General features: G+C 36.0%; 2 protein-coding genes across 2 annotated transcripts; both read left to right on the forward strand.

Annotated features, from left to right (window-relative positions):
* The first annotated feature begins 2,519 nt into the window (after positions 1-2,519).
* hsd3b1 (hydroxy-delta-5-steroid dehydrogenase, 3 beta- and steroid delta-isomerase 1) lies at positions 2,520-5,192 on the forward strand. The gene is made up of 3 exons (XM_087803779.1): positions 2,520-2,673; positions 2,736-2,900; positions 3,944-5,192. Exons 1-3 carry the CDS (start codon positions 2,520-2,522, stop codon positions 4,747-4,749), a joined length of 1,125 nt encoding a protein of 374 aa, XP_087659905.1. The 3' UTR covers positions 4,750-5,192.
* Positions 5,193-6,041: 849 nt separating this feature from the next.
* Positions 6,042-10,146, forward strand: LOC148068101 (anterior gradient protein 3-like). The gene is made up of 8 exons (XM_087804124.1): positions 6,042-6,091; positions 6,966-7,065; positions 7,127-7,190; positions 7,252-7,304; positions 8,697-8,773; positions 8,855-8,918; positions 9,865-9,948; positions 10,019-10,146. The coding sequence occupies exons 2-8, from the start codon at positions 6,972-6,974 to the stop codon at positions 10,066-10,068; spliced, it is 486 nt and encodes a 161-aa protein (XP_087660250.1). The 5' UTR covers positions 6,042-6,091; positions 6,966-6,971; the 3' UTR covers positions 10,069-10,146.
* The last annotated feature ends 8,054 nt before the right edge of the window (positions 10,147-18,200 follow it).

Consider the following 18,200-nt stretch of genomic DNA (forward strand, 5'->3'; position numbering starts at 1 on the left):
TTTATACTACTTCTTCCTCAAATCTTATTATTTGTATTTGTACTACCCTTTATTTCTTCTCCCCCTTCTACTACTACTACTACTACTACCACTACTACTACTACTACTACTTCTACTATAACTACTACTACTCCTACTACAACTACAACTACTACTACTACTACTACTACAACTACTACTCCTCCTACTACTACTACTACTTCTACTACAACTACTACTACTCCTACTACTACTACTACTACTACTACTACTACTACTTCTACTACTACTACAACTACTACAACTACTACTACTACTACTACTACTACTACTTCTACTACAACTACTACTACTCCTACCACAACTACAACTACTACTACTACTACAACTACTACTCCTACTACTACTACTACTACTACGACTTATATTACTACCTTTACTTCTATTACAACTACAGCTTCATTAAATTGATCGTTGATCTTGTTATATTTTCTGAGTACACAGGCGAGAACTGAATATTGTGATAAAGAGTTTTCGTCCTTCACCCTCTGGAGCAGCAGACCAAGATAATCACAGACGCCTGTCAAGGACGGACCAGACTAACATTGAGACAGAAACTGTTGATTTAACTCTCGCTGTCACGACCAGAACCTTCAGCTTACGAAACAACATGAGCCGGAAATACAGAAAAAACACATTTGTATTTTTTCAAATGTCAAAGTTGTTCTCAGAACCCCAGAGTTTACTGCTGCGACTTCCTCTTCTGTCACAATCTTTATTTACTTATCTCTCTGCTTATGAGATAATAATACTACAGTATTCAATCAAGTAGTGATCACGTCTCAAGCAAACATCTTGTCACACTCACAGATTTGATAATAAATACGATAAAATGATTTAAAGCCTGTAAAACCTGATTCTGCTGAAGTGAAGCCAGAGAGTTCACTTCCTGTTTGTGATGTCATCACCAGGGTCAACTCAGTTCAAGTAGAACTCTTGGCTTCGTGGTAACATTAAAATATATTACATAGTTTAAAGAAGAAGGAACAAGGTTGAAGAAGCACATTTACAAGAAAAAAAAGTTTAGTTTATTTAATTAACAATTAGTTGTTTTTTATCTTGTCATTAATAATGTTATAAAGACGTTTCACAAATACATTAAGAAAAAGTTTCTTCACATTATAATGGTAAGTAAATGTGGTGCGGCTCCGTAATATTACAATAACTAGTGATACGGATATTAGGGTGTAATATCATGTACCCTCGCCAAGTAGTACTATGTGAACTTGCGGAGTAATACTAGAAGGTCTCATGGAGTTAAACTTCAAAGCCTTGTGGAGTAATAGTACAAGGTCTCATGGAGTTATACTACGAAAACTAGCAGAGTAATATTACAAGGTTTCATGTAGTTATACTTGGAAGCCTCGTGGGGTAATAGTACAAGGTCTCATCGAGTTATACTACTAGGTCTCGTGGAGTTATACTACAAGGTCTCATGGAGTTAAACTTCGAAGCCTTGTGGAGTAATAGTACAAGGTCTCATCGAGTTATACTACAAGGTCTCGTGGAGTTATACTACAAGGTCTCATGGAGTTACACTACAAAGTATCGCGGAGTAATACTACAAGGTCTTCTGGAGTTATACTACGAAGACTAGCAGAGTAATACTATAAGGTCTCATGGAGTTATACTACAAGGTCTCATGGAGTTACACTACAAATTATCGCGGAGTAATACTACAAGGTCTCATGGAGTTATACTACGAAGACTAGCAGAGTAATACTATAAGGTCTCATGGAGTAATACTACAAGGTCTCATGAAGTTATACTATGAAGCCTTACAGAGTAATACTACAAGGTCTCATGGAGTTATACTACGAAGCCTCGTGGAGAAATATAACAAGGCCTAATAGAGGTTTACAATGAGGCCTAGCGAATAATACTGCAGAGTCTCGCAGCGTAATACTACAAAACCTCTGGGAGAAATACTATAAGGCTTTCTTAAATTTTAATTTGGATTCAAGGAGAGTAATACCACAAAGTATTACTACCAAGCCTCGTGGATGAATACTATGAAGCACCAAGGAGTAATACTGCAGAGCCTGATGGGAAAATACTAATAGGAAGGACCATCATGCAAAGCGGCAACATGGTTGGCTTCAATGCTTCAGTGACTGTCTCTGTTTACACTACAGTACAAAGTGACGTTTATTTAAATATTATTTGAAGGCTTTTCAAACGCTTTTATTTTACAATACTTTCAAGTACTTTTTCAGTATAAAAAGTCCTGTAATTAAAATCATCAGGAAACGTGTGTTTGACAGGAAACATGATAATTCAACAATTTTAACATAAAAATGTTTGAAGAAAAACAGAACATTCGTGGACAAATATTGATTCTCACGAAAAAATGAAGTGTTCAGTGGTATCAGCTGAAACAAAACCTCCTCCTCGCTGACCTTGAAGCCCCAATAAAGGAGGCGACTCTCCCGGGATCTCATTCCCTCTCCAGGACCCGGGACCGAGAAGATTCTGCTGCCATGTCTCTGAAGGACGACGTGGTTCTGGTCACGGGAGCCGCAGGGTTTCTGGGGAAACGTCTGGTCCAGATGCTGCTGGAAGAAGAAGAAGACATGGCGGAGATTCGACTGCTGGACCGGAGAGTTCCTGCACAACTGCTGGAGTCTTTGACTGGTAACTCTTGGAAGAATGAAACCTTTTAGTTTTTGATGCAATCATTGAATGTCTTTTGTCAGAGCTCAGGGGAGACACGAGGGTCCGGGTCTTTGAAGGCGACATCAGGGACGGAGACTTCCTGAAAAATGCTTGTCGAGGAGCTTCCACCGTTTTCCACATCGCGTCCATCATCGACGTGACCGGAGCTGTGGAGTACAAGGAGCTGCACGGAGTAAACGTCAAAGGTAAACCTGAGGGATGGATTGTAGAGAAGGAACTGAAACATACACTATTTTAATTAAAGTCGAAGGACGTAAATTCCGATACAAATTGATGGAAAAATTGTAAAGTAGTTTCAAGATGTGTGTGTTTTATGGATGATAGTATAAAGTTTGATATATTATTGACTTTTAAATCAGAGAAAAGTGACAATATTCCTCCAACTTTTAAACTCTTTACCAAAATAAAACAAAACTTAGTAGTTTAAGATGTTTGTATTCAATTAAAATCATCCAGCACTTAAAAATGAAGTCATTATTTACAATGATTTAAGGAATTACATTAAATTCCTTAATAATTAATACGTTTGTTTTACATGAATAAAGAATAATAATAAAAAATAAACTATAATTAATATATAATTATATTTTTAGTTGTGTTTACAGTATACATTCTAAAGTACTAACAAAAAAAACAGCAACATATTTGATAAAGAAACATATTTTGTTTTAGAGTTTGTTAATGAGTTTTTCATATTCGTTTCAGGAAATTGTAAGTTTGTAACTTTTGTTTTGCACTTCTAGGCCAAATTTAGTAATGACATCCAGACAGCAGGGGGCAGCAATGCTCTAGTTTATCTTATTTTTTACACCCTTACAATCCGGCTATGAGAACCTTTTATAATTTAAATTTATATAAACATAACAAACTTTAAAAAAAAGGGTAATATTAGATTTAAATATAGTAATTTATTATTAATATTACTATTGTCAAAATAAAGAGGTTAGCGACACTGAAACGCAAGAAGAAAGAGAAGAAGAAAAAAGATCAAGAGTCAAGACAGAAACAATAAATCACATTGTGTGTGAAAATATATCGTAGTTTGACCTACTTGTCCACCTTAAAAACTGATAATAGAGATAATGATGATAACAATGGTAATAATGATAATAATGATAATAATGATAATAAGGATAATAATGATAATAAGGATAATAAGGATAATAAGGATAATAATGATAATAATAATGGATGATTATTTTCATGGGCTTGTTGTGTAAACTTGCAGGTACTCAGATGCTTCTAGAAGCTTGTCTCGAGGAGAACGTGGTGTCCTTCATCTACACCAGCACTCTGGAGGTCATGGGGCCCAACAGTCGGGGCGAGGCCATCGTCAACGGCGACGAGTCCACGGTGTACCACTGCGCCCTCAAGTTCCCCTACAGCCGGACCAAGAAGGAGGCGGAACGTCTAGCCCTGCAGGCCAACGGGGACCTTCTCCGGAACGGGGGCCGACTGGCCACCTGCGCCCTGAGGCCCATGTACATCTACGGCGAGGGATGCCGCTTCCTGCTGGGCCACATGCGCGACGGGATCCGGAACAACGACGTCCTGTACCGAATCTCGGCGCCCGAGGCCAAGGTCAACCCGGTCTACGTCGGCAACGTGGCCGCGGCCCACGTCCAGGCCTCCCGCGGCCTCAAAGACCCTCACGGGCGAAACCGGATCGGAGGGAACGTCTACTTCGTGTCGGACGACACGCCGCACGTGAGCTACTCGGACTTCAACCACGTCATGGCGTCGCCGCTGGGGTTCAGGATCCAGGACCGGCACTTCCTGCCGCTGAGACTGCTCTACGTGGCGTGTTTCGTGGCGGAGCTGGTCTGCTTCCTGCTGCGACCCTTCGTACGGGTCGCCCCGGCGTTGAACCGGCAGCTGCTCACCATGTGCAACACGCCGTTCAGCTTCACCTACCAGAAGGCGCGCAGGGACCTCGGCTACGCGCCCAAGTTCAGCTGGCAGGAGGCTCGGCGCCGCACGGTGGAGTGGCTCGCCGAGCAGCTGCCGGTGGAACGAGAGCGGCTCCGAAGATGAATTCAATTATCCAGAGAACAAATGAATGAAAAGAAACATTTAAAATGATGAGTGAGTAATGCTCTACTTCATACATGCCCTGCCCTCTACAGACTGTTGCTATGGGCAACCTGGAGGCTCTGCATTGTGGTCACCCATAGCCACAGCTTGTAGAGGGCGTAACGAGCATTCATAGAACCCTGGTTATATAGATGGGTTTTTATTTGATTTATAAATCAGAGAAAAGGTGATTATATTTCACCCAGTTTGAAAGAAAATTTGACTTTTTTTTTCCAAAAAGATTAATTTTGTATTTTAAAGTCGTCTTTTTTTCTAGAATCATTTAGACTGTAGTTTAAATAAATGTATTAAATGCAAAGTCCTGAACTTGATGAGGATTTTTTTGGAGACAATTGTGACGCATGCTTTTAACGTAAATAAACTTGAATAAAAATGTAAATCTATTGTTATTTTTACTGTTAATTTTTCAGTGCTAATAAAAAAGAACATTTATTTCATATAGAAAAAGCAAAACAAACTCGATACTTAACATTATTATCTTTTTTCTGTCGCTTTTATATATTAAATAACTATATATTATTTTTACGTGTTGAATGAACGTATATTATTAGTATTATTATTATTTGCGGTTGCTGGGAAGTCCAAAACAAATGTACAAAATCGGAAACAAATTAAAAAAATTATTAAACAATTAAAACAAAGTTTCTGCTTTTAATAGTTTAATATTTGTGTTTTTACCGACGGTATCGAAGCAGACACGTGGATGATAGTTCAGTTTGTTACCACCTAGTGGTCAAAAATGGTTTTCTTACACAGATACTTATATTAAAAATGATTAATTTATCTAAAAATAAAATACAAAAAATAAAAATGTTAACGAATTATTTGAGTGTTTAATAAAACAGCTACAGAAACGGACAGTTTAAATAAACAAAAACAAACATATCCAAAGGATTTAACTTGGATTTAATTGTTCATATTTTTTATTTTAATGAACGAATAAAATAGTTGTTCAATAACTTCTGTTATTTCTTGGTTAGTTCTTGGAGAGTAAAAGTACAACATATTGAGTAAAAACAGTGATAATGTCATGATATTAAAATACTTATTGAATAGTATTTGAATATTGGAATTATTCCATTAAAAAAAAATCCACTTAAATATTCAGTCAGTTTTGAAATTGGTGAGTCATTCAAGTTCAGGTTCAGGTGCGAACAAGCCACATGTCGACAAAAGTATTTAACGACACACGACAGCTTTGATTGACCTGTTCGTCCAGTTCCATGGCTTTTAAAAATGACTCGAGTGTGTCGTGATCGCAGATCGTCGTCGCACTGCGAAGGTAAGAGATCGACTGCTGCTCACACGAGACTTTAACAGGAATTTACAAGTTCTTTTTCTCTTTCTATTGTGTATGTTTTGATGAATAATCATCTGATTTCGGGATAAATTGGTGAAATGTTCTGGATTATGACCTTGAATGTTTCTACTGGGTTGTGCGATGAATTGACTTTTATTTTAAATTGAAAGAATATACGTTTTTATTCACGTAAATGAGAAAGTCGTAGATAAATCCTGTCGCAAAATCAAAAGTTTTTATATTTTACGGACTATTTGAAAAGAGTAAATGACAAAAAAAAGAGTGGAAAATGACACATTAGGAATAGAAAGAAGAAATAAAGGTGAGAAGTCAATATTAATTCAGTGTTAAAGAATAAAAACTTGTCTTTGACTGTCATTGAAATGATGAAGATAAAATTAATACTATTGTAATAAGATCCATGTATGTTTGATAAATAATTCGCTGATTTCGGGATTAGAGGGTGAAATGTTCTGGATTATGACCTTGAATGTTTCTACTGGGTTGTGCGATGGATTCACGCTTATTTTAAATTGAAAGAATATACGTTTTTATTCACGTAAATGAGAAAGTCATGGATAAATCACGTTATTATATTTTACGGACTATTTTAAAAGAGTAAATGACAAAGAAAATTGTGAAAAATGACACATTAGGAATAGAAAGAGGGCGAGAAGTCAATATTAATTCAGTAATAAAAACTTGACTTTGACTGTCATTGAAATGATAAAGATAAAATTAAAACTATTGTAATAAGATCCGATGAATTAGGGGCTGCTTGGTGCTGCTTGGGGGAGGTCTGCGAGCTGAAAACGCTTCAAGTCTAATTATACAAAATGTTCATTTTAAACGACAGGAAGTGATGCATCGCCTGGTCGTGTTGGCTGTACTGCTCGTGGTCAGCGTCCACGCTGACAACCCGGCGGGAAAAACAGGGGGCGCTGCACTGGCGAGAGGTTCGGACGTCTTTAATTTTCCAAGCATAAGTCGAGTTATAACACGTTTTCTGCCGGGCAGGATGGGGCGGCGGCATCGCCTGGGAGACGACCTACGAGGCCGCCCTGAAGAAGTCCGCGGACAGGTACGAAGACCATTAGTCACGTCTTAACCTATGAATCCATCCTTTTTTTGTCTCCCTTCAGTAAGAAGCCGTTGATGGTCATTCACCACCGGGAGGAGTGTGAGCACAGCCAAGGTATGTCACTCGGTGTTGAATATAAAACAATAAGATATACTGGTCGGACTTGAATCGGAACAAAGCGCGTCACTCACAGGGTGTTTTTATTAGAGCCGAGCATTTATTTCCCATTATTGTCCGTCCACACCCACATTTCTTTTATGTCGCTTTTGTTCGCCCGAACAAACCTCGACGTTCCTTTAAGCCTCGATAGCATCCTCCCTCCTTACATCTTCTTCCTGCATCTGAAGTGTTATTTGGGATGTTCTCTTGTTGTTATTGTTAGCTGTCGGTGGAACCAGTCATTAGAACGTGTTGATGAGAGTGATGAGGGATTTCTCGTCTTTTGTTCTTTGAAGCTCTTTTAAAGTCGTCTCATATTTCAAGTTCCGCAAGTATTGGGAGGCATGTGGAGTATTTATAGTAACAGTCAGTGCTTTCTCTCTCGTTCTACTTCCTCTCTGCAACAGATGTTAACTTGTAGTGGAGCTTCTAGTTGTCAAATGCTGCTGATTGTTAATCCATTAATACTGAAAAAATACATTTGTCCGTCTTTTAAAAAAAAAGTGTTTAATGTTATTTTGAACTGGAAGACAATACAGGGAGTTTTGATTTTCATGTTGTTTTTTTAAAATATAATAATATTCATAATATTCACTTTTGGCTCTTCTCGGAAAAAAAGATCAATTGTTTGTTTTATATATACAGTCATGAAAAACAAAGTTATTCCAAAGATTTATTGATCATCATTTTTTATTAATTTATATTAATTTTTATTTAAATTAAATTGTATTATTATGTCATCACCATGACATGTCTGTAGTTCAACACTGCAGAAAACTGACCAGAAACTGTTTCCTTCAACTGAGAAATATCTCTTAATTTAGGAAAAAGTTGTCACAACATGATCTGGTTTTTATAATCCATGTATTTGTGTCGTTCAAACTATTGTAACCGTTTATTTTGGTGTCTAAACAAGAAGGATGTGTCTCGCCTGCAGTTCATACAAAACTCTGCAGTGAAAATTCTGACCTGCTCTAGTAGAAGAACTCACATTTCTCCGATCCTTAAAACTCTTCACTGGCTGCCAGTTTCTTTAAGGATCATTTTAAAAATTCTGGTTCTTACTTTCAGATCTATTCATGGTCAGACCTTCCATCAGTGATCTGATCCAGACTTACACCCCAGCTCGGGCTCTGAGGTCTGTGGATCAGAATCTACTGATGGTTCCTGAACACGCATAAAAAAATCCCCTTGTATTGTTTACAATCTGATAATATTTTTTTTTCTAATTCTGAGTTCAAGGACAAATCGCTACGACGTTGAACTGACAATAAATATAAGGAAAAGTTAAATGACTTTTATGAATAACAATGAAAGGATGTTATAAATAAAAGGTTCTTTCAACAGCTCTTAAAAAGGTGTTTTCCGGCAGCAAACCCATCCAGAAAATGGCCAAAGAAGACTTTGTTATGCTGAACTTGGTGGTAATGAAACTTTTCTGAAAGATTTTCTAACAAAAAATAAGTAATAAGTAATAACAAATGTAAACGATCGTGTCTCTACAGGAAGAAGTTAACGACAAGAACATGGCGCCGGACGGTTACTACGTTCCCAGAATCCTCTTTGTTGGTAAGAAACGTCACAATCTCATCATGAACCATTAAAACTAAGTCAAACTAACACGATTCCTAAAGTAAAACTTGAACATTATTGAGTAGAAATAAAATATCTACCATGATTATTCTTAAATATTTATTCATTTTTAATGATTAAGTTTTTATCTCCAAACTTGACAAGTTTTTTTTTTTGCGTTTTTTTTTCTTCTTTTATTAAAAAAATGTATATTATTTACAAAACCAGATTTATAGTTTAAATACAACATTAAAATTATCCAAAAGAAAATTCAATTGTTTCATATTTTTGTATTTACCTTTTTCCTGCTGAAAAATCTTGACAGTTATGAACATAATTCTACAATGTTTAATGTAAAATTATAAACGTATATAAAATGACACAACTTTATTTGTAGCTTCTATTTATAAGATTATTATTAAGAAGATTTGTTTATTAACATTTGTAAACTTGACAAATGTTAATAAAATAAGAGAGTTTTTCTCTGTAATATATATTGCATTTAAGTTATTTAATGTATTTTCTAAGTTATCAGTTTGTTTCACATGGTTTAGTTTATTTGTTTAATTAAAATGTATTGTGTTTTTTTTTTTTACAAGACAAGATAATTAAATACAACAACAATAAAATGAAATAAAATTACTGCATTTACTTTTGCAAAACAAAAACATTTTTACATGTTATTTACATTTTTCCGCTTAAAAATCTTTAAATTTATGGACATAATTTTACAATTTAACTGTAATATAAAAATATAAATGTATATAAAATGACACAAGTTGATTTGTAGCTTCTATTTTTAAGATTATTATTAAGGAAAACATTTCTTTACGTCATTCTGAGGCAATTATTTTTCTTCTTAATTTTTATAATTTGGTGCCAAATCAAACGGTAATTGTTTCATTTTATTGATAAATATTTGAAACTATGTTTTCTTCCACAGACCCGTCGATGGCGGTCCGTGCAGACATCCAAGGAAGATACAGTAACGCTCATTTCGTCTACGAACCCGTGGATTTAAGTCTCTGTGAGTGACGTCAGTGGAAAAATGATTGTATTATCAATAAAGTTGTATCTCATGTGTGGTCCTCCAACAGTGACTGAGAACATGAAGAAAGCCAGAGTCCTGATCCACGAGGAGCTCTGACCAGAACCAATGAATCTCTGAACAAACTTCTGTCTGAACCTGGATCTGGTTCTACAGTGAATAAAAATGTTTACTCCAGTTTGTTTTTCTTTCTTTTTTTTAAAATACTTTTTGTTGTGAGACACACGTGGACACAAGGTTTTCCTTTCAGTCTAAAACTTAACTTTCATTGGATTCATTTATTTGGTGTTTTATTGGAGTAAACACAAAAAGAACGTTTAAAATCCTGTACATATGCAGTACTACTTATGGCCGCTAGATGGTCGTGTAACGCCGCCATGCAGTCTTTCTAAAAATCAATACGTAGAAATTAAAACGCTTATAAATATATACATTAAATTAACATTATGCGAAAAAAACGGCACGAAACGTTAATAAAAAATAAAAAAAATAATTAAAATTAATTAAATTAAAAGTAAATTCCTCAAACGTTATTAATATTGTTTTTTTTGTTTTGTTTTTTATTTTACCTGCAGCTAGCAAATTTAGCAGCTAGCTAAGCTAGTATTTTTTATTACCATTTAGTTAAATAACTTCATTTTTTGACTTTTATAAAAATAACTTGTACTTTTTCTTGTGTTTTATGATTCATGGATATTACGTTGAATATGTTTTCTGTAAATTATTGGTTAACATTTCATATTAACATTAAAAATGTGGACCTTCAAACTCTTATTTATATTTATATTTATTTATATATATATATTTAATATTTCTATGTATACATACAGTATATATATATATATTTTAAAGATATTTTGATGCACAATAAATATTCAGATGAATGAATAAATGAATGAATAAAACATCACATACATGTAAATATTTATATTTAAACTTAAAAGAAGAAACTTACTACTTTTCCCAGGTTATGACTCTAATGTAAATATAATAACTCTTCTTTATTCTAAATATTCTATTGTGTGGTGGAAAAATAAAATGACAAAGTAGTAACATTTTAAAATGTAAATCAAAACAAAAATGTATAAGATATTATTTTATTATATGTTTTTACTCAGAGAAAAAATAGAATTAAAGTATTAAAAGGTTTATATTTTGCGTTGTATTTTTAATCATGATAAAATATAATTAATAACATTCTGTGCAACAATTTTCTATTCAATAAAATAAACAATTAACGAGACAACTGTCATTTTACTTTAAATTATTTTATTATATTCTCCCTCATTCTTGACCGGGTGTCCTGGGTCAGACCCGGGTGTCCTGAGTCAGACCCGGGTGTCCTGGGTCAGACCCGGGTGTCCTGGGTCAGACCCGGGTGTCCTGAGTCAGACCTGGGTGTCCTGGGTCAGACCCGGGTGTCCTGGGTCAGACCCGGGTGTCCTGGGTCAGACCCGGGACAAGTCAAGAGTCAAAGTCTTGAGCAAACAAATGTTCACGACTGTGGAATTATTTCTTGTGTCGAAAAGTTTCCAATATGTCGACGAAGAGACTGAATTATTCAAAGGTCTTCTATATTTTTCTTTGTTCCCAGGATGCACTGCAGCTCTGCTCACGTCTCCCTGGTTCTTCCTGTTTGACTGGAAGCTCAAAGGTTCCTGTTTGTTCCTCAGTGTCTTGATAACAGACGAGTTCACCTCAAATGTCTCTCGTTTCCCGTCGACTCGTCGCACTTGAACTGCATTGACGTCACTTTTTTGGGGAAGAAAAGAAAAGTCACTCCTTGAAATCATCGCCTTCAGACTTGAGTGACTGCAGTTAACTAACTAGTAACTAGTAACTAAGTACAAAGTCATGTTGAGGGATTCATAGAAGCTCTGACAGAAGATGATGGTGATGAAGATGATGAAGATGATGATGATGATGGCGGTGATGGTGACAGTGAAGATGATGGTGATGAAGATGATGAAGATGACAGTGAAGATGATGAAGATGATGATGATGAAGATGACAGTGAAGATGATGAAGATGATGATGATGATGGCGGTGATGGTGACAGTGAAGATGATGGTGATGAAGATGATGAAGATGATGGTGATGAAGATGATGAAGATGACGAAGATGATGATGATGATGATGATGGCGGTGATGGTGACAGTGAAGATGATGGTGATGAAGATGATGAAGATGACAGTGAAGATGATGAAGATGATGATGATGATGGCGGTGATGGTGACAGTGACGTTGATGGTGATGAAGATGATGAAGATGACAGTGAAGATGATGATGATGGCGGTGACGGTGACAGTGACGTTGATGGTGATGAAGATGATGATGATGGCAGTGACGGTGACAGTGAAGATGGTGAAGATGAAGATGAAGATAAAGATAAAGATGAAGATGAAGATGAAGAAGATGAAGATGAAGATGAAGATGACAGTGAAGATGATGATTATGATGACGATGATGATGATGACAATGATGATGAAGATGAAGATGATAATGATGAGGATGAAGATAAGGATGAAGATGATAATGATGAAGATGAAGATGACAGTGAAGATGATGATGATGATGCGATGAAGATGGTGATGAAGATGAAGCTGAAGATGAAGATGAAGATGAAGATGGTGATGGTGATGGTGATGGTGATGGTGATGGTGATGAAGATGAAGATGAAGATGGTGATGGTGATGGTGATGGTGATGGTGATGAAGATGAAGATGAAGATGAAGATGAAGATGAAGATGAAGATGATGAAGACAGTGAAGATGATGGTGATGATGAAGATGGTGATGGTGATGAAGATAAAGATGAAGACGAGGATGAAGATGATGATGATGATGATGATGATGATGATGATGATGATGGTGAGGATGATAAAGCTGAAGATGAGGATGAAGATGATGATGATGATGATGGTGATGGTGATGGTGATGGTGACAGTGACGTTGATGGTGATGAAGATGATGAAGATGACAGTGATGATGATGAAGATGATGATGATGATGGTGGTGACGGTGACAGTGACGTTGATGGTGATGAAGATGATGATGATGGCAGTGACGGTGACAGTGAAGATGATGAAAATGAAGATGAAGATGGTGATGAAGATGAAGATAAAGATAAAGATGAAGATGAAGATGAAGATGAAGATGAAGATGAAGAAGATGAAGATGAAGATGACAGTGAAGATGATGAAGATGATGATGATGGCAGTGACGGTGACAGTGAAGATGATGAAGATGACAGTGAAGATGATGAAGATGATGATGATGATGGCGCTGACGGTGACAGTGACGTTGATGGTGATGGAGATGATGATGAAGATGGTGATGAAGATGAAGATAAAGATAAAGATAAAGATGAAGATGAAGATGAAGAAGATGAAGATGAAGATGAAGAAGAAGATGAAGATGACAGTGAAGATGATGATTATGATGATGATGATGATGATGACAATGATGATGAAGATGAGGATGAAGATGATAATGATGAGGATGAAGATGAAGATGAAGATGACCGTGAAGATGATGATGATGATGCGATGAAGATGGTGATGAAGATGAAGATGAAGATGAAGATGGTGATGTGATGGTGATGGTGATGGTGATGGTGATGGTGATGAAGATGAAGATGGTGATGGTGATGGTGATGGTGATGGTGATGGTGATGGTGATGGTGATGGTGATGGTGATGGCGATGAAGATGATGATGATGATGATGATGATGATGATGATGATGATGATGATGATGATGATGATGATGATGATGAAGACAGTGAAGATGATGGTGATGATGAAGATGATGATGGTGATGGTGATGAAGATAAAGATGAAGACGAGGATGAAGAGGATGATGATGATGATGATGATGATGATGATGATGATGATGGTGATGATGATAAAGATGAAGATGAGGATGAAGATGATGATGATGATGAAGATGATGATGATGATGATGATGATGATGATGATGATGATGATGATGGTGATGGTGATGAAGATAAAGATGAAGACGAGGATGAAGAGGATGAGGATGATGAGGATGATGATGATGATGATGATGATGATGGTGATGATGGTGATGAAGATAAAGATGAAGATGATGATGGTGCTGACGATGACGGTGACGTTGACGGTCATGTTGACGGTGACGATGATGACGGTGACGTTGATGGTGGTGATGATGATGATGATGATGATGGTGGTGATGAAGACATACTCGTCCTCTTTATCTTCTTCATCTTCATCTTCATCTCCTCAAATAGAAAGTGATCCGTGAACAGTTGAGATCCTGGACGACTCAGATCAGTGAAGACACACGACTGTTGACTCTCCTGCAGGTTCTTCATCTTCTTCTCTCCGTCACCTGGAAGCTCCTCCACAAAAGTTGGTCCAGAGAAGGTCACGTGAAGGACAAACACGCACCTGAGTCAACACTTGTTTGTGTCGGACACACACGGACACACACACACACACACACACACACACACACACACAGACACACGAGGATGCTGAGCCTGACTTTGTGTGTGTGTGACAAGGACGCGAGTCCATTACCTTTCGCTCTGATCGTCGCTCGGACAATTTCAACATTCAAATGGAAACGCTCGCCGCAAAACAGCTCGTTAATAAAGAGACGGATCCTCATTGAGACACACACTCTCAAATGTTTGGATCACACCTCGACACACACACACACACACACACACACACACACACGCAAGGATATTCTAATGTGTTCTGGAAGTCACTGCCGAGCAATATTCGACTCATGAATCAAAAAGGTCAGAATGCAAATGTCAGCTTTTCCTGCTCGCGCTTTAATTATCCTGTCAGGTTCAAAGAGTCTTCGTCGGGAGCAGGACTCAGACAAAAGGACGACCCGAGCTCACAGATAAGCTCTGTGTGTGTCTGTCTGTGTGTGTGTGTGTGTCTGTGACACTTTATTCACCCGACTGCTCGCATCGACGCACAACCACGACGGCCTCGACTCACACAGTGTCGTTTTCATCCCGTTTTTTGAAAAACTTGTTCAAGACTTTGAGACGAAAAGTTTGCTTTAATGTCAACGTGTTGTTGTGCGTTTGTGTCGCTGTCGTTGGTCCAAAAGTTTAGTGCGAGGAAATATTTACACAGAACACAACTGTTTGACAACAAACACAAACAAATAAAATACATACTGTATATATATATATATATATATATATATATATATAGTACTGTGCAAAGGTTTAGTACGAGGAAATATTTACACAGAACACAACTGTTTGACAACAAACACAAACAAATAAAATACATACTGTATATATATATATATATATATATATATATATAGTACTGTGCAAAGGTTTAGTACAAGGAAATATTTACACAGAACACAACTGTTTGACAACAAACACAAACAAATAAAATACATACTGTATATATATATATATTTATATATATATATATATATATATATATATAGTACTGTGCAAAGGTTTAGTACGAGGAAATATTTACACAGAACACAACTGTTTGACAACAAACACAAACAAATAAAATACATACTGTATATATATATATATATATATATATATAGTACTGTGCAAAGGTTTAGTACGAGGAAATATTTACACAGAACACAACTGTTTGACAACAAACACAAACAAATAAAAATACATATATATATATATATATATATATATATATATATATAGTACTGTGCAAAGGTTTAGTACGAGGAAATATTTACACAGAACACAACTGTTTGACAACAAACACAAACAAATAAAATACATACTGTATATATATATATATATATATATATATATATAGTACTGTGCAAAGGTTTAGTACAAGGAAATATTTACACAGAACACAACTGTTTGACAACAAACACAAACAAATAAAATACATACTGTATATATATATATATTTATATATATATATATATATATATATATAGTACTGTGCAAAGGTTTAGTACGAGGAAATATTTACACAGAACACAACTGTTTGACAACAAACACAAACAAATAAAATACATACTGTATATATATATATATATATATATATATAGTACTGTGCAAAGGTTTAGTACGAGGAAATATTTACACAGAACACAACTGTTTGACAACAAACACAAACAAATAAAAATACATATATATATATATATATATATATATATATATATATATAGTACTGTGCAAAGGTTTAGTACGAGGAAATATTTACACAGAACACAACTGTTTGACAACAAACACAAACAAATAAAATACATACTGTATATATATATATATATATATATATATATAGTACTGTGCAAAGGTTTAGTACAAGGAAATATTTACACAGAACACAACTGTTTGACAACAAACACAAACAAATAAAATACATACTGTATATATATATATATTTATATATATATATATATATATATATATAGTACTGTGCAAAGGTTTAGTACGAGGAAATATTTACACAGAACACAACTGTTTGACAACAAACACAAACAAATAAAATACATACTGTATATATATATATATATATATATATATAGTACTGTGCAAAGGTTTAGTACGAGGAAATATTTACACAGAACACAACTGTTTGACAACAAACACAAACAAATAAAAATACATATATATATATATATATATATATATATATATATATAGTACTGTGCAAAGGTTTAGTACGAGGAAATATTTACACAGAACACAACTGTTTGACAACAAACACAAACAAATAAAATACATATATATATATGTATATATATATATATATATATATATACTATATATAGTACTGTGCAAAAGTTTAGTACGAGGAAATATTGATACAAAACACAACTGTTTGACAACAAACAGAAACAAAATATATATATATGTATATATATATATATATATATATATATATATATACATTGACATTGACTGTATGCTTGGGGTCGTTGTCCTGCTGAAGAATACATTTTGTACCAATCATACGCCTCACTGATGTTATTAATGATGGATAAGTATCTGTATTTCTCAGCATTGAAACCATTAATGACCAAACCTCTAACTCCAATTGCAGAAATAAAGCCCCATAATTGCAAGAACTTCCAACATGTTCCACTGTTGCCTTTAGACACTTCATTATTGTCTCTCCAGACCTTCAGTGAACAAACTTCTGCTACAGACAAATATTTCCCAGTTCCTTTGCTTTCGTGCATAGTTGAGTCTCTTGGTCTTGTTTCCATGTCGGTGGAATGTTTGGCTGCAACTCTTCCATGAAGACACTCCTGGACAGACTTCTTCCGGACAGTAGATGGTGAACCTGGTCCCACTGGTTTCTTCCAGTTCTGAGGTGATGGAACGGCTGAAAACCGTATGATTTCGGAGGTAAATAATCTTGATGTATCTTTCATCTGCTGCACTGAGTTTCCTTGACCGACCACTGCGTCTACGATCCTCGACGTTTCAACATCTTGAACATCTTGAAACATCTGCTTTGAAATCTTCTGTCTGGGAGGAACCTTGATGATGCAGGAGAACTACCTTGTGTCTTGTTGCTCAGTCATGGTGTACGACCGGTGACATGAAACTGCTCCTCAACCTCAGCTTGGTTGCATAGTTTGGTTGTTCCTCACCCAGTTTTAAGCTCCTATACATCGGTATCTTCTTCACTTCACGACTGTGTTTCAAACTACTTGTGAAATTGATGATCATTAGCACCTGTTTATGGTATATTTGGTCGATCAAAACCCCTGACTTTGTGTAAATGTTCCTTTAAGAATCGATGCTGGTTTGAAGGCGAAGGGTAGTAACGACAAATATTGGTTTGATTTAAATTTCTCCAACACCCCTTGAACACAACATGGTTCTCTTGTTTCCTGTGAACTATAACCAGGAGACGAACACATCGGAGGAAAAAAACGAGCTGCTTGGCGGAGGTCTGCGCTCTTTCATTTGAATAAGACACGTAGAAACTTTAATGACGATCATGACTCAATCATGATGTAACACAGAAAACCCTCTGGGATCAATTATAACAACACGTCCCGCGGATCCATTAATCCCCGACATCCTGCTCCGTCGTTCCTGCGAATCAAATCTGTTTTGCTGCTGCTGTCACTCGTGTCTCTCCGTGGACTTCTTGATCCCACGTCGGCTCATTACGAGGCTCCGGAGAACGTCTTCGCACTTATTTGACAGTTTCTCTCCGACGACCTGTTTTATTTAACTCAATATGCCGGAGAAT

The sequence above is a fragment of the Callionymus lyra genome, chromosome 12 (assembly GCF_982586985.1).
Source record: "Callionymus lyra chromosome 12, fCalLyr1.hap1.1, whole genome shotgun sequence".
NCBI classification, from domain to species: domain Eukaryota; kingdom Metazoa; phylum Chordata; class Actinopteri; order Syngnathiformes; family Callionymidae; genus Callionymus; species Callionymus lyra.

Bases quoted from the DNA above. Each gene is read 5' to 3' on its own strand.
- hsd3b1 (XM_087803779.1), top strand. From the start codon at position 2,520: ATGTCTCTGAAGGACGACGTGGTTCTGGTCACGGGAGCCGCAGGGTTT. The intron at 2,674-2,735 runs GTAACTCTTGGA...GTCTTTTGTCAG, and splicing joins ACTGCTGGAGTCTTTGACTG to AGCTCAGGGGAGACACGAGG. The intron at 2,901-3,943 runs GTAAACCTGAGG...GTAAACTTGCAG, and splicing joins GCACGGAGTAAACGTCAAAG to GTACTCAGATGCTTCTAGAA.
- LOC148068101 (XM_087804124.1), top strand. From the start codon at position 6,972: ATGCATCGCCTGGTCGTGTTGGCTGTACTGCTCGTGGTCAGCGTCCAC. The intron at 7,066-7,126 runs GTTCGGACGTCT...TCTGCCGGGCAG, and splicing joins GGGCGCTGCACTGGCGAGAG to GATGGGGCGGCGGCATCGCC. The intron at 7,305-8,696 runs GTATGTCACTCG...TTCTTTCAACAG, and splicing joins GGAGTGTGAGCACAGCCAAG to CTCTTAAAAAGGTGTTTTCC.